General features: G+C 44.2%; 1 protein-coding gene across 1 annotated transcript in view; it reads left to right on the top strand.

The window, feature by feature from the left end:
- LOC124743723 (basic proline-rich protein-like) overlaps positions 1–15,109 on the top strand; it is a 219,966-nt gene that overhangs the window by 14,293 nt on the left and 190,564 nt on the right. Inside the window, exons 2-3 of the mRNA XM_047248889.1 lie at positions 7,856–9,199; positions 11,266–11,380. Coding sequence (XP_047104845.1) covers positions 7,856–9,199; positions 11,266–11,380 — 1,459 coding nt within the window. The remainder of the gene's footprint in view (positions 1–7,855; positions 9,200–11,265; positions 11,381–15,109) is intronic.

Raw genomic sequence — 15,109 nt, 5'->3', positions numbered from 1 at the left:
GGTTTATAAATTTAAATATTTGGGAGGAAAGATTCAAGACAATGGCTTCAAAAATATTTGCTGTAGACAAAATAGTATGTAAAATGGAGAAAGCATATGATATAAACATGAACATTTACAACAAGCAGTGTGTGTCTAAAAATTTGAAAATACAGCACTACAGCACAGTAGTAAAACCAGAATGTCTCTATGCAAGTGAATGTTTAATGTTGAATTATGAGTTATACAAACTTCAAGTCCTAGAATTAAGAATCATTTGAAAAATACTCAGGCTGCTAGGAAATCCATGAGTATGAATATTAAGAAGTAATGAAGTATATTGCAGCATAGGAAAAACAATTGAAATGCTGCAGAAGAGCTGACTATTATTTTTAGGACATTTATACAGAGTGAACAGCAACAGGTTAACCAAACAGATTGTTAAGCATCTTTGGGACAAGATGTCAACAACAGGACAGATTCAAGTAGTTAGGAAAGATTTGGAAAGAAATACAAGAAAAAGACCCAGCAGAATGATAGGATTTCAAGAAGAAAGTGTTGCAAATGGAAGCATTCCAAGGCAGGAAGAAGAAGAGGAAGACAGCGTCAGAATGGTCTGAGGAAGAAAAAAGGATAGATAGTGAAGACGAAGGAAACCTGGAAGAAGAACAAAGGAGGAAGCATTGAAATTAGTATGTGGTCATTAGATACCCCAAACAGAAAAACAAAAAGAAGAAGAATGTCTGTGATGTCATTAATATAAAACATCAATATCAAGGGCCCCACACACTTCCTTGGAGCACATCTACAGTTACATCTACAATGTTCCATACAGTTCTATGCAGTGTCCTATGTACCGATATATCTTCAGCCTTGTCACGAAGCTCATTTCATTTGTACATATTTTTTATTTAAACCACCCACCATCAATGCATTATGATGTTGGTACATCATTAGAACATTAAATGTTGGGAGCAAAAACAGAGAGATGTCTTAAGTGAACACTGTGCACTGTGTTATTGTTACTTATGCAGCCGATACCAATAATGTAAGAGTGAGCACACAATGTATGCTTTAAGTCAGCCTTTCCCATCATTGTGTTTTGTGTTGTTGGGGGCATTACATGTGATCTAAGACAAGTTCATATGCCTAGGGATCAAAGGATACAGTTGTCTTTTCCACCACTTTTACGAAGTACATCACCTTGTTCTCACTTAATGTGGACACATTCTTTTAGGTAAATTGTCATTCTATGAATATTATGTTGACACAAAGCACTGCTATATTTTAATTTAAAATGGCTAAGTCGGCAAAATGAGAACAGTGGAGTTTATGAATATGTGGTTTCAATGGTAACGTTTTCACCATGTATGGGGATAATGCCATGGGACAGAGCATGGCAAGGAAAGATTTTCGAATTTAAAGGATGATTGTTTTGACATTATTGACCCTCCATTTTCAGAAAGACCTTCAGCATTTGATGAAGATCATCTGGATGCACTAATCCACGATGATGCACATCATTGCACTCAAGAACCAGAAAATGTGATGAAGTATGACCATTCCGTCACTGTGCAGCATTTGAATACAAAGGAGAAGGTTCAACAATAAATCATTGAGCATCCACACAAGATAATGTTATGGATATTGTGCAGAGGTCCGGTGTTAGAATATTGCTGCGGGGTGTGGGAGCCTTACCAGGTGGGATTGATGGAGGACATCAAAAGGGTGCAAAAAAGGGCAGCTCGTTTTGTATTATCACGTAATAGGGGAGAGAGTATAGCAGATATGATATGCGAGTTGGGATGGAAGTCATTAAAACAAAGACGTTTTTCATTGTGGCGAGATCTATTTATGAATTTTCAATCACCAACTTTCTCTTCTGAAAGCGAAAATATTTTGTTGAGACCAATCTACATAGGTAGGAATGATCATCAAAATAAAATAAGAGAAATCAGAGCTCCAATAGAAAGATTTAGGTGTTCGTTTTTGCCATGCGCTGTTCAGGAGTGGAATGGTAGAGAGATAGTATGATTGTGGTTGAATGAACCCTTTGCCAAGGACTTAAATGTGAATTGCAGAGTAATCATGTAGATGTAGATGTAGGTGACCATGTGGTGTACTATAAGTTGCTTGCATGAGGTGTAACTTTCCTGTTGGTATTTATTGTCAACAACAGACATCTTGCAGATATAGTCCCAGAAAAACATCCAGGAAGACTGTGTGAAGTGGTGCTATTCCACAGTAACAGTCACCAGCATTCTGCAAGACTGGTAACAAACACTATAGAACAACTGGGTTGAGAAGTCATTTTGCACCCACCCTTTTCATCTGATCTTGCACCCTCAGATTTCATCTTCTCTGCTCTCTGTTCAATGATCTTGACATACTTCCTTTGGGGTGAAAATACACTTTGAACATGGCTCTTTGCTACAAAACCACATGATTTCTACAGTTGTGGATCCAGAAGGTTATCCCAACAGACTGAAGTGAACAGCGAAACAAATTATATTATTTATGATGATTTAAGTCTCCAGTATGTATAGTCTGAGTTTTTTTAACTTGTAGGAAACACTACAGTGTTATGCATCAGCCTAAGACGTTCGATTGGCCATTAAAGGGTTAATCTGGAAATAAGCAGTAAAAGGCTAAGCCTGGAATAACATTGTTGCGTTCTGTCTCTCTGCCAACCAGATAAATTGTCATAAACCTGCAGGCCAACTGCGTGAGGAGTTGTGGTGGACAGATTTAATGCAAATGTCATAGAGGGGATGGGGTGGCAGAGGGTGTAACATAGGAGGTACAGGTACAGGTACAGGTACAGGTACAGGTACAGGTACAGAGCTAGGCATGGGAAAGGGCATTGTAGGGGTGGCTAGTACTGAGGGAAGAATTGTGAAACTTAAGTTAAGGGGAACTCCAAAATTTTCAAATTAGTGAAGCTGGTATGGGAGTAGAGGGGGCGAGAGGAGTATGAGATGGGTCTCGAGAATGCAGTACACAAGTTGTGAAGCCCCCAACAAGTCAGCCACCTTGTACTCAGTAGCATGTAGTCACCGGGTAGTCAATAACACTCTTGGCAGGCGGGGGATTGAGAGTAACTGTGGCACCCAGATGGGTCAGGCTCTTTCACACATCAGTCAGGTGGCAAAATTCATTACTACTTATCGTAGTGTGCCTATTTGTAATGTTTGCTTAACATTACAATGACAAATTTCTAAATGTCAATTTGGTACTTAAAAATTTGTCTTTTTTCTCTTTGACCACATTTCCCTCACAATCTACCACAGTACACATTTTCAATGCAACTGCACATTTGTAACCAATCTTTCGTAGTTACCATAACACCACCAATTTTCAGTATGAATTATGTATGACATAATTAACATCCAGTGTTAAGTTATAGTATAGAGTTTTTAAAAACTGTTTCACAAAAATTATTTAGCACACCACCAATGGAATATTAATGTCAAAGAAAAAGATGAAAAATAAAGTACCACATAATAAAATATTAAAGTCGTAACTTTAATGTGTAATTAAGCTACTGAAGAAAGCAAATATCTCACCTGCCAACAGCTCCTCCATCCTCAACTTCTGCGGCATCTGCAAAAATATTAAGAAGGTGAATAACTTTACATCAACAGAATTTGAGTGTAAATCAAACATCTTGATATGTGGCAGTGGTTGTCTTCTCACTGCACATGCTCATTTTAATGTCAAGAAGTTGCTAAATCAAAATAGTGATGGAGATTAGGAATCAGGTGCTGTGGCAAGTACATACATGTGGAATTTTATAAAAGTGAGACTGATGAAAACTGCATAATGATCCAAGTGAAGAACCACAAAATATTTTTATTTTAATTGCCTGAATTCATTACAAATGCCATATACAGCCACTGTCACAGAGAAGGACAAAGGTGCCCATCAACAGCAAGGCAACATTGGTGTTTGGAGGCTGGTGTAAGGACACTGCCAGTGACCGAAATAATGGTACAGCTTAGTTTGCTGGAATGAACACCCCTCATGAAAGGGGAAAGGAATAACAGACCATTATAAAATTACAGACTGTCACAGTTAGGAGATAGAGAAATTATGTCATGTACAATTCTGATAGTGTCTCCATTGGATTTCAAGTTACTGAGAACCAGCAGATCCCAAAGTGTTGAGCCACAGCAGTTCACGTAGCACACGTCGCAAATGACATGCCATGTAGTGTAGCAGAGTTGTGGCAGCTTACAACTATGTGACTCACTTTCTTTTGTATTAGTAGTGTGATGTTGATAGGAAGCCATAAAGACCACATGAATACCGAGAATCCTGATCGAAACACTTTAAACCATCTGCAAGTACTGTAATGACTGCATACCTACAAAACTGGAGGACACTGGCCTCAACAATACATTATGATTTTATGAGCTTTGTCTATTTAGGGGTGTACTAACCTGTTCCAGAGTGTTGTTGTGTTAGAGTAATTCTTCATCAAAGTTCATATTTTGGATTCCAACATGCTAATAGCTGCCCCAGAGGTAAGGAGGTTTAATGTGTCGAGGGTATGCCCACAGATACTTAACATGCGTGGCCAGCACATAAGTTTTCATTTCACTTGAGTCACACTACCCTGTTAGGGAGCTTCTTACAGATGCAAGCAGTTTGTTCAAGGTACATTGTTGGTTAGGGTTTGGATAGTTATTTTCTATGTATTTTGTGTTGATGAGCACATGCTCAGTTAGCCCCCAAACTACACTGAATAGCTCTTGTTGTTCACACTGCTACAGCAGACTGCAATGTGATTGAAATATAGCACTGTAGGCATCCAAATCGCTATTGATGGCATTCTCCTGTAAAAATGCATCAGTGGCAACTGGCATCAGTGTATCAGCCTCACTGATTTGTACCTGTACACACAGAACAAGTGAGACTTGTGTGTTTCATAGTGAATGACTAGTGGAAGCCACTTCATACTGTGGACAGTGTTAAGGTGATATGCAGAAAAGTATATCTAATTTACAAAGAAGATAGTGTAGGTGTCTTGAAGTGTACTATGTGACATTGGTAGCAATGATATATGGCATCATAAATCACAAATACTGTAACAGCCTAGCACATGTTCATAGTAACACTGCAGAGAGCAACAATGACAGCATGAAGAACCAGCATAAAGGTGTGGGAGTTTAAACAATTGGAAAATTTTATATCCAGCAACTAAAGGAACTATATGCCAATTTGGATACACAGCTTAACCAACAAAACTATCATCAACAAGTGTGGTACTCAGTACTGATGACTTAACATCAGGCATTCCTGTCAGGGACTGCTGTTACAACTTTTACAAGAAACTAATGTAACATTTACACAAAATCCAACTGCAGTGTAAATTTGGATTCCTTGACATGCATAAGGCAAGTCCTACATCACTTGGAGGGGAAAGGAAATTTCGAAACTGAAGTCTTTAAAGTAATCTGTAAGAGCACAGTTTGACAGAACTACAGGCAATGCATCATTATCCCATTTTGGTATATTCGAACATTTAGTTGGGAAGCTGTTAGAGCAGTTGCTGTGGACAATTTTGAAGCAACTTTGTATTTTGGCCATGCATATCTCTGTGGTCATGGCTAACAGGGATGGAAGCTGATATTATGTCAGCAGCAACACAATGTGACTAATGTGAACACATCCAATAAAGAGGAAACTGCAAATATGAATTTTTTGTCAAGTAGTGACTTGAGTAAGAGCATAATTGGACTGGGGCAGCCCAACAACTAGGGTCCCAAAGGCAGTCAAAACAAATGAAATACAAGAAATTAAAATGGAAACAAAAAGTGGAAAAATAGGTAAAAACATCCAACTAAACATGTCCACAAATGTCCATAGCTCATTGAGGGGCTACAGCAGTGGTCTGGAATTAGTCCTCTGAAAGTGAACTAAATGGATTTTGGTCCACTCAGCTTGTGTCAGTTGCTAACAGGATGTGGCTTAACTTCCAGCACTGCAGTACCTCATGAGAAACAAGTACTTTTATTCACTCTGTGAAGGCAGTACAGAATTCTCTGACCAGTCATTTGCACAGAAGTTGCTGGTGGTGACTGCACTGAAGTCATTCCATGTGGTACTGTGTTACAATCATTACTGTATGCCTCCTACCAGATTTAAACACATGATAATGAATTTAATAATGGTTACAGAGAGCCAAGAATGCTTGCACAAGGTAGACCAGAGTGGAGAACTGCATCAAACCCCATTCGGACTGACAATAACAACAACAAGAACAACTGCAGTCCATAAACTGGGTGAGTATGAGCCTAACACCAAGTGGTGCTTACTTTACAAACTGATTTTCTGCTACATCAGTTCCATACTGACTTCCCTCCTACCTCCCTCCCACCCACCCTACCTCCCTCCTTTCGCACTGCAGTTCTGCAAGTATGAAATGTCTGAGATGAGTGGCAGTATAGTTACTTCCCACTCACCAAATCTATCACTCTTACTGAAGGGTGCAGTGATGCAAGACAGATTGTGATTTAGTAAGCAAATTGAGTGCACGGTCTTGCTATTGTTAGGTAGCACTGATTGGGACAAATGACCGACAGTCGAGATCAGATGGCCTCTAACAAAGCTGTGTTTAGTCAGGCTGTGGAGGATGCATGGGGAAATTACATGATGCAGTGTCCACAGTTGCAGTTTTCCTCCATTACATGAAGGAAGAACAATCTGTGGACAAAGTTCATTGCTGTAGCCCAGGATTCAGACAAGAAATAAACACGTTTTGTCCAACAGAAATTAAATGTCATATTGTTTCTTATTCTACATACAGCATGAGGAAACACATGTACTCCATCAAATAAATGCAGCATACAGACCAATTTCTATATATAAACACCATTTAGAAACTACAAATTATCCTACTGCCCAGTTTTCTTATTTTGTCATGAGAGACTTTCCAATTTGTAATTTGCCTGTGTGTGTGTGTGTGATCCTACTGCCCAGTTTTCTTATTTTGTCATGAGAGACTTTCCAATTTGTAATTTGCCTGTGTGTGTGTGTGAGTGAGTGAGTGAGTGAGTGAGTGAGTGAGTGAGTGAGTGAGAGAGAGAGAGAGAGAGAGAGAGAGAGAAGAGAAGATGTATTTTGCACATTTTTGGCCCAGTCTGACGGGTGGCAATAGAGTGGGAGAGAGATGAATTTGACATAACAAAAAATAGCCCTAAAAAGGGGCACTCTTGATTTATTCATTTCATGTATGTTGGCAGATAGCAAGTAAAGAGAATGTAATACTCAAAATATTAAATTAAAATAAATTTATTTCAGGTACTAGGATAATGCCAACTAGAACTAGCTCAAATTTCCTTCTCTCATCTTTGATATTTTTCCGTTACCAAGAGATTTTGTGCTGGCTCTCACTGGCAGAACACTGCACAGCAGAACAAGGAAAGAAAGTAAAATGTTCTCAGTCCATAACATTTTCTCCAGAATGCCCCAGTATTTCTGACTTCAGTCATGCACCCTAACACTGAATCTGTGAGGCATTGGACCCATTTGTCAGAAGAAACAACCCCACCGAGGCTTCTAAAAAAGCAGTCCAAAAGAGCATCAGCTATAAATGGTGTGTTTCACAGCCAGTTCTCTGTTTGTTCGTGCTACTTACACACACATAATTTCCATTGTGTTCAAGTGAGCAGTCTCTCATAGCCAGTCCATTACATTAATGTCTATCTTGGACAGTTGCAGTTGAATGAGCAGGCCTGTACACAAGTGAATATTCCTCCTGTAGCATGAATTCCCCTCCACAATATAGCATTCACACTAAATGCAGCACCACTTTCTTCAAAATGTGGACATACAGCCTGCTACTGAGGAAGCATTCCTGCTCCTCTCACAGAAAACCGCCGCCCCCCGGCGGGCAAACCGCCGCCCCCCGGCGGGCAAACCGCCGCCCCCCGGCGGGCAAACCGCCGCCCCCCGGCGGGCAAACCGCCGCCCCCCGGCGGGCAAACCGCCGCCCCCCGGCGGGCAAACCGCCGCCCCCCGGCGGGCAAACCGCCGCCCCCCGGCGGGCAAACCGCCGCCCCCCGGCGGGCAAACCGCCGCCGCCCCCCGGCGGGCAAACCGCCGCCCCCCGGCGGGCAAACCGCCGCCCCCCGGCGGGCAAACCGCCGCCCCCCGGCGGGCAAACCGCCGCCCCCCGGCGGGCAAACCGCCGCCCCCCGGCGGGCAAACCGCCGCCCCCCGGCGGGCAAACCGCCGCCCCCCCGGCGGGCAAACCGCCGCCCCCCCGGCGGGCAAACCGCCGCCCCCCGGCGGGCAAACCGCCGCCCCCCGGCGGGCAAACCGCCGCCCCCCGGCGGGCAAACCGCCGCCCCCCGGCGGGCAAACCGCCGCCCCCGGCGGGCAAACCGCCGCCCCCCGGCGGGCAAACCGCCGCCCCCCGGCGGGCAAACCGCCGCCCCCCGGCGGGCAAACCGCCGCCCCCCGGCGGGCAAACCGCCGCCCCCCGGCGGGCAAACCGCCGCCCCCCGGCGGGCAAACCGCCGCCCCCCGGCGGGCAAACCGCCGCCCCCCGGCGGGCAAACCGCCGCCCCCCGGCGGGCAAACCGCCGCCCCCCGGCGGGCAAACCGCCGCCCCCCGGCGGGCAAACCGCCGCCCCCCGGCGGGCAAACCGCCGCCCCCCGGCGGGCAAACCGCCGCCCCCCCGCGGGGAAACCGCCGCCCCCCCGGCGGGGAAACCGCCGCCCCCCGATGGGGAAACCGCCGCCCCCCGGCGGGGAAACCGCCGCCCCCCGGCGGGGAAACCGCCGCCCCCCGGCGGGGAAACCGCCGCCCCCCCGGCGGGGAAACCGCCGCCCCCCGGCGGGGAAACCGCCGCCCCCCGGCGGGGAAACCGCCGCCCCCCGGCGGGGAAACCGCCGCCCCCCGGCGGGGAAACCGCCGCCCCCCGGCGGGGAAACCGCCGCCCCCCGGCGGGGAAACCGCCGCCCCCCCGGCGGGGAAACCGCCGCCCCCCGGCGGGGAAACCGCCGCCCCCCGGCGGGGAAACCGCCCGCCCCCCCGGCGGGGAAACCGCCGCCCCCCCGGCGGGGAAACCGCCGCCCCCCGGCGGGGAAACCGCCGCCCCCCGGCGGGGAAACCGACGCCCCCCGGCGGGGAAACCGACGCCCCCCGGCGGGGAAACCGACGCCCCCCGGCGGGGAAACCGACGCCCCCCGGCGGGGAAACCGACAAACGGCTAGTACTGCCTGTTGTCACCACTTATTTGCCATTATGTCTGGACCCTCGCGGCTGCTAAACTACTGTTTGGTCTTGGTAAGACAACTTATCTGTGAAAAAATAAATTTTTCCACATTGCATTCAGATGTAGCTCTGTGGCTGCCAGCCAGTGTAACATTTCCTCACCGAGTTCCTGTTTTATAGTGGATCATTGTGCGTGCAGTACAGCTTTCCTTGGCCCTCAACTAACTGCATCATTGGAACTGGGAAGTTGGTCACTCACTACAACTGCTTCGTATCTAGGGGAGGGATTAGTTGGCTCTTGCAGGCAAGCTATGTGTTATCCTGCTGTGTGCTCAGTATCTTGAGCCAGGCATTCTGCTGATAGTGCCTCCTTCAACAAAATTCTTTAAAATTCTGTTTACAGTAGGGGTAGACTTCTGACATTCCAAAGATTCATCAATCACACAGGTTGATATTTTATCCGAAGTTCCCAATACTCAGGCAACTTCCACTCCCATAGTCACCCTTGGGGTGAATTTGTATAGCTTTAAAAATGCACGTTACTACCCCTTAATATTTGTCATGTCAACACAGGATACATAGAAATTCACGACTCTGCCAGATATGTGACAAGCATGGATGGAAAGCCAAATCATCTGCATACTGCAGACGTTTGCATAACCTTGCACAGCTTACACTGAGGACAGGCCACATATTTGAACAAAATTTCCTTTAACATTTTTGCCATTTATCAGCATGACAAGAGAGAAATCAGCATTTGACTAATATGCCATTTCTGATGACTAACACCTCTGACAATACCTCAGTTACAGTCATCCACTCACAAGCAGCACCACAGGAACATCACAGTCAAGCAAACATTAATGGTTTGAGTTGGAGCCAGGGCATGGGTAACGACAACCAAAGGTGTATTCATTTATTTCTTATGTCTCTTACTTGTAATTAGGGTCTCAGTGATGTTCTAAGACCTTCCATGACATCTTCCACTGATCTGTGCCCGCAACTATTGTCGCTATGATGGTCTAACACAAGACTGCAACTCACCTCGCCATCATCTTCCTTATCTTCCCCTTCTCCCCATTCCTTTTTTCAAGCACAATATGCAGTACTCTAGGACTCCCATACAAGACAAACATTGTGTGATGAAAACCTGAATAGTATTGTAAACCCCGTGAAGAAATTTGATCTCTTTTCGCTGTAGAAATGTTTGTGGAAGCGCACTTCACAATGTTGATATTGTGCTGGACTATACACAAGCACTGTAATGGAAAGTGAAGTTATAGTTTGGCACATGTGACAGATGAGATCTGATGGAATATGATCAAATGTTTTGTTGCAACACTTGGCTTACCTAGGCCTGCAACTGGATGATACTGTGAATCATTAGTTTTACTGTTTCTATTCTTTGTCATGAGGTCTGGTTTGTGTTCAAATAGCTATATCAAACTTGGCACCCATTCTACATCTACATCAGTAAAGGCACATAAGTGAGTACTTAAGATGCCAGCATCCAAGTTCAAATGTATCTGGAAGCTTTTAATTGTTGGCATTCTTCTTTCTAGTAGTTCATAATAGATCTAATAGATTATAGTTAACATTCTCTGACAAGTAGCTGACCCAGTAATGTTGATAACTAATTTGATAATGCTGCCTGCCCATTCATTAGAGCTTTAATGGCTGTATGTAGGTGCAAAAGTACATCATTATTTGTTCACACTTTGTCAAAGTACTCTGGGAAATTTTAACCACTGCTTTAAACATTTAAGGATGGTAAGTATTAAGTGTGGTTGTAGTAGTGTGTAATATTTCTTATCATGAACTGTTAAAGGTATCATGTTTCATTCTGTTTTTTAAGAAGAGCTCTTCAAATGTTGCTTTTGTTGTTGGTTATTTTCTCTATCATAAAACATTATAACTTTCATGACTTTAGCTACAGGTAGTTTAATAAATGTATCTGAAACAGAGTGAAGCCCATACACAACAAGAGCAGCTATTTCATTACTCAGACACACAATTCCATTATTTGCATAAATGTCAAAAAAATCTGTCTCTCTTTCTAGTGAACTTGCAAAAACAATTAAAAAATGGAAATGTGTAACTTTGAACTCTGCACCTTCAAGTTACCATGCAATGCTTCTCTCATTTCACCATGGAGAATGGATTTGGGAAGAGCAGGTAATTTTGAGGCCTTAACCTTCATTCCAAAACATGCAGAGATATATTTTCAAGCTGCAAAATGAAGAATATGAGTGGCAGTGGAATACAAAAAACTTGTTGGTAAAACTGGTCTTCCATTCTTAGTTGCTTGAATGGTAGACAGTGAGCACTTAGAATCTGAATGCCAATAAATATACTAAGGCTAAGAGTGTGCTTATGTCAGTGATTTGAACCTTCCGAGAGTCAGGTCCATAACCTATGCAGTTAAGTAAGCGATCACTAGCATATGGGGCATACATGAATACTGAGTATCAGACACCTCACATTTACCACACCAATGACACTCATCTCCCCAAGATCAATCCCTGGTCTGTTTTTACGGCACTATTGCCAAATGGTCTGATCTTTCCTGGCTTTTGTCTAATAAGACACAATTGTTTGTTTGCTGATGAGTGTACACTGACCCCTACCTCAGCACCTCAATGCCTCCAGCCATCACAATTCTTCAGAAATGAATTTAACAATACCATGGAAAGCACAGAGGCATGACACAAAAAAAAACTGTAAGAAAGTGAGCTCTCAGTGAACAAGGCCTCTGTTATATATAGATAACATACACTCACATACTCACGCAAATGCAACTCTCACACACGTGATCACACTCTCTGGCAGCTGAAGCCAGGCTGCAAGCAGTTGCACATGATGAGACAGGCAATCATGTGGGGGTAAGGAGGAGGCTGGGACAGGGTGTGGGAGGGTAACAGGGTAGGGGTGGGCAACAGTAGACTGCTGGAGATGACCTGCAGGAGACCGGACATAATAAGGTTAAAGGCAATAGCAAAGAGGGTCACACTCAAAACAGTACCCTGAGGCACACCAACTTCCTGGTAAAGGTGTCTGACAAGGCAGTACCAACATTCCTTGAAAAATCAATACTTTAAAAATACCTGAAGGACATGGGGCATGTGGCCTCAGAAGTGCCACATGTAGAGAGATCAAGAATACCCATCCTTCAGAAGGTGTTTCAGGCATTCTGCAAATTTAAAAACACTGGCAGTGTCTGATATATCCACAGAAAACCATTTGCGACACACGTTGACAAAGTGATGAGATGGTCAGCTGCAGGACGGCCTGATCAAAATCCGCACAGTACAGTGGTCAGTGAATTGCCACACTCTTGTCACTATACCAGCCAGGCATGAATTACATGTTTCATCAGTTTGCAAACACAGCTTGTGGGAGAAATGGGGCAGTAACTAGAAGGAAGGTATTTTTCCTTACTGGGCTTGGGTATGGGTATGGGAATGACAGTGTCTTTATGCTGGCATCTGGCAAACGGCGCCCTCTGCCCAGATGCAGTTGTACATAAGAAAGAGCAAGTGCTTGCCCACAAAAGAAAGGTTTAGCAACATCTGAATGCAAACCTCGTCCAGCACTGTGTTGGAGGATCGATAGGAAGTGAGAGCAAAGTCTCGCCCCCTCATACTAAAGGCAGCTTGTAGCACTCGCTAATCTGCCAAAATAAGGGTACTACCCAAGCCTCCTCCACTTGTTTCTGGTGGAGGAAGGCAGAATGATAGTGGGTGGAGCTTGAAATCTCCGCAGAATAGCAGCCCAATGGATCTTGGTCCTGCAGGGCCCATACAACAGATGAGGTAGTGGAACTGTTAGAAGAAGTAGTTAAGGAAATCTAGCTAGATTTTTGCTATCCTGAAGGGTGCAACGACACTGTGCATGCAACTGTTCATAATGAATGCAGTTTGCCGTCATAGAATGATGGTTAAAAACATGGAGAACACATCTCTGCATGTGAGTTGAGTCACAACACAGCTCAGTCAATCAAGGCACTGGGACATGGCACAGTAAAGATGAAGGACGAGAATGGAATATTGTGTGGTGCTAATGATGGCATTTGTAAGATATTCTACCTGGCCATCACAACTGGAGAAATTATGTTACTCAAAGGGTGCCAGGGAACAGTAAATCTCGAGTCATCCCTAGAAAGTTGCCATTTGGGTGTGCATATATGTGGGGTAGGTGTCAGAAAATGGATAGCACATGGTAAATGGTTGCTCGAGTACGTACTAGAGACAGTGATGAGATGATGGGCAAATTGGGCAGTGCAGGAGATTTCCAGATATGGGTAGGAGTGCATGTAGTACAAAAGGAAGAGGGGTACTCCCACGATAAGGCAAATGAGGTTAAGGTGACTGAGAAGTTCAGCCTAGAGGGCACCTCTCTGTCAGGTTCTGGGAGATTTCCAAAGGGAATGGTGTGCATTACAGTCAACGAGCAGCAGAAAGGGGTGAGGGAGTTGGCCAGTAAGCTGGATGAAGAGTGTCCATGACACCGAATGACTGAGGGATGTAAACAGTACATATGGAAAAGTTCAGGAGAGGAAGTAAAACGCGGACAGGAATAGCTTCAAGCTGGGTAGTCAGGGAGAAATGTTGACTTTGAACGTCCTTCCATATGAGCAGCATGACTCCCCTCTCTCCTTCTACGATATGGAATGCCATCTTTGGAGAGAGGGAGTCAAAGCAGACTGGGAAGAAATACAAAAGCTCAAATCAGTCTGGAGGATGCAATTTTGTTTCCTGCAGGCAGAGAACTAGCAGAGGCTGTGATTCCAAGAGCAGCCGCAAGTCATCTTTTTGGATTGAAGGCCACTAATATTCCATTGGAATAATGTCATGATTAGGAAAGAGGAAGAGGAAAGAGATGGAGAGGTGGCACCTCAGCGGCCATTCCTGTGTTACATTCTTGACTGCATTTACATAAACTTATGGCTCCTCTTTTTTGGTTTCTTAATCATTTTATTTTATCTGACACATTCCTGACCTTTAAGATTTGTGCCACATATTGGTCCTACACAACAAGATGTATGAAAAAGAAACCACTTACTGGATAAAGGACTATTTGCCATGGTCATGGGAGCTGGAAGTAAGTCAATGCAAGATCTGAAAGATCACAAGAATGATCATTCAATTCGGTTTAATGTACCAGAGACCTATATTAATGTTACTGAAAGCAAATCCCTAACAACAAAAGTAACTAAACAGTTACTTTGAAATCACACTGCACAATTTGTGATGCACGTGCTCAAGTACACTAAGGTAGTTTTATTGAATTACTAATCAACATCTGTCAAACATAACAAACACTATGACAAGTATACCTCTCAAAGTAGTTCACTTGGTAGTTATTTCACAAGCAGGAAAGTATTTTCAGAAGAGTTTAGGAAGTTTGACAGGTCATGAATGTATGGAGGAGAATGAGTCTGATATAATTCTAGAAAGGTATTTTGAAACGTGTTTGCGATTCCGAGTACCTGTCATTTGTGTTTGTGATATTTGCTCAAAAATGGAGAAATCTCAGTTCCCAACTGCAATCAGTAAGCATTTTAGACAACAGTAAGTGGTAAGTGTCGATTTTAAGGAATATTTATTGTCATGTTTAATGAGTATCAACTATGGTGTAACACATCGCTTTAGTAAAGGTGTACATTTCACAATGTCTATAGTACCGATGAACAATGGTCACCACCACAAAGTGATATTTTTTTTTTTTTTTTAATTCAAATGATGGCTTTAAACTTTTATACCCTTCTCTGTTGTGCATAATGTGGTGTCACCGCCAGACACCACACTTGCTAGGTGGTAGCCTTTAAATCGGCCGCGGTCCGGTAGTATACGTCGGACCCACGTGTCGCCACTATCAGTGATTGCAGACCGAGCGCCACCACAC

This window comes from Schistocerca piceifrons, unplaced genomic scaffold (genome assembly GCF_021461385.2).
Source record: "Schistocerca piceifrons isolate TAMUIC-IGC-003096 unplaced genomic scaffold, iqSchPice1.1 HiC_scaffold_2521, whole genome shotgun sequence".
Taxonomy (NCBI): Eukaryota; Metazoa; Arthropoda; class Insecta; order Orthoptera; family Acrididae; genus Schistocerca; species Schistocerca piceifrons.
Note: the sequence above shows the minus strand (reverse complement) of the source record. Positions and strands in the feature narration are given on the sequence as shown.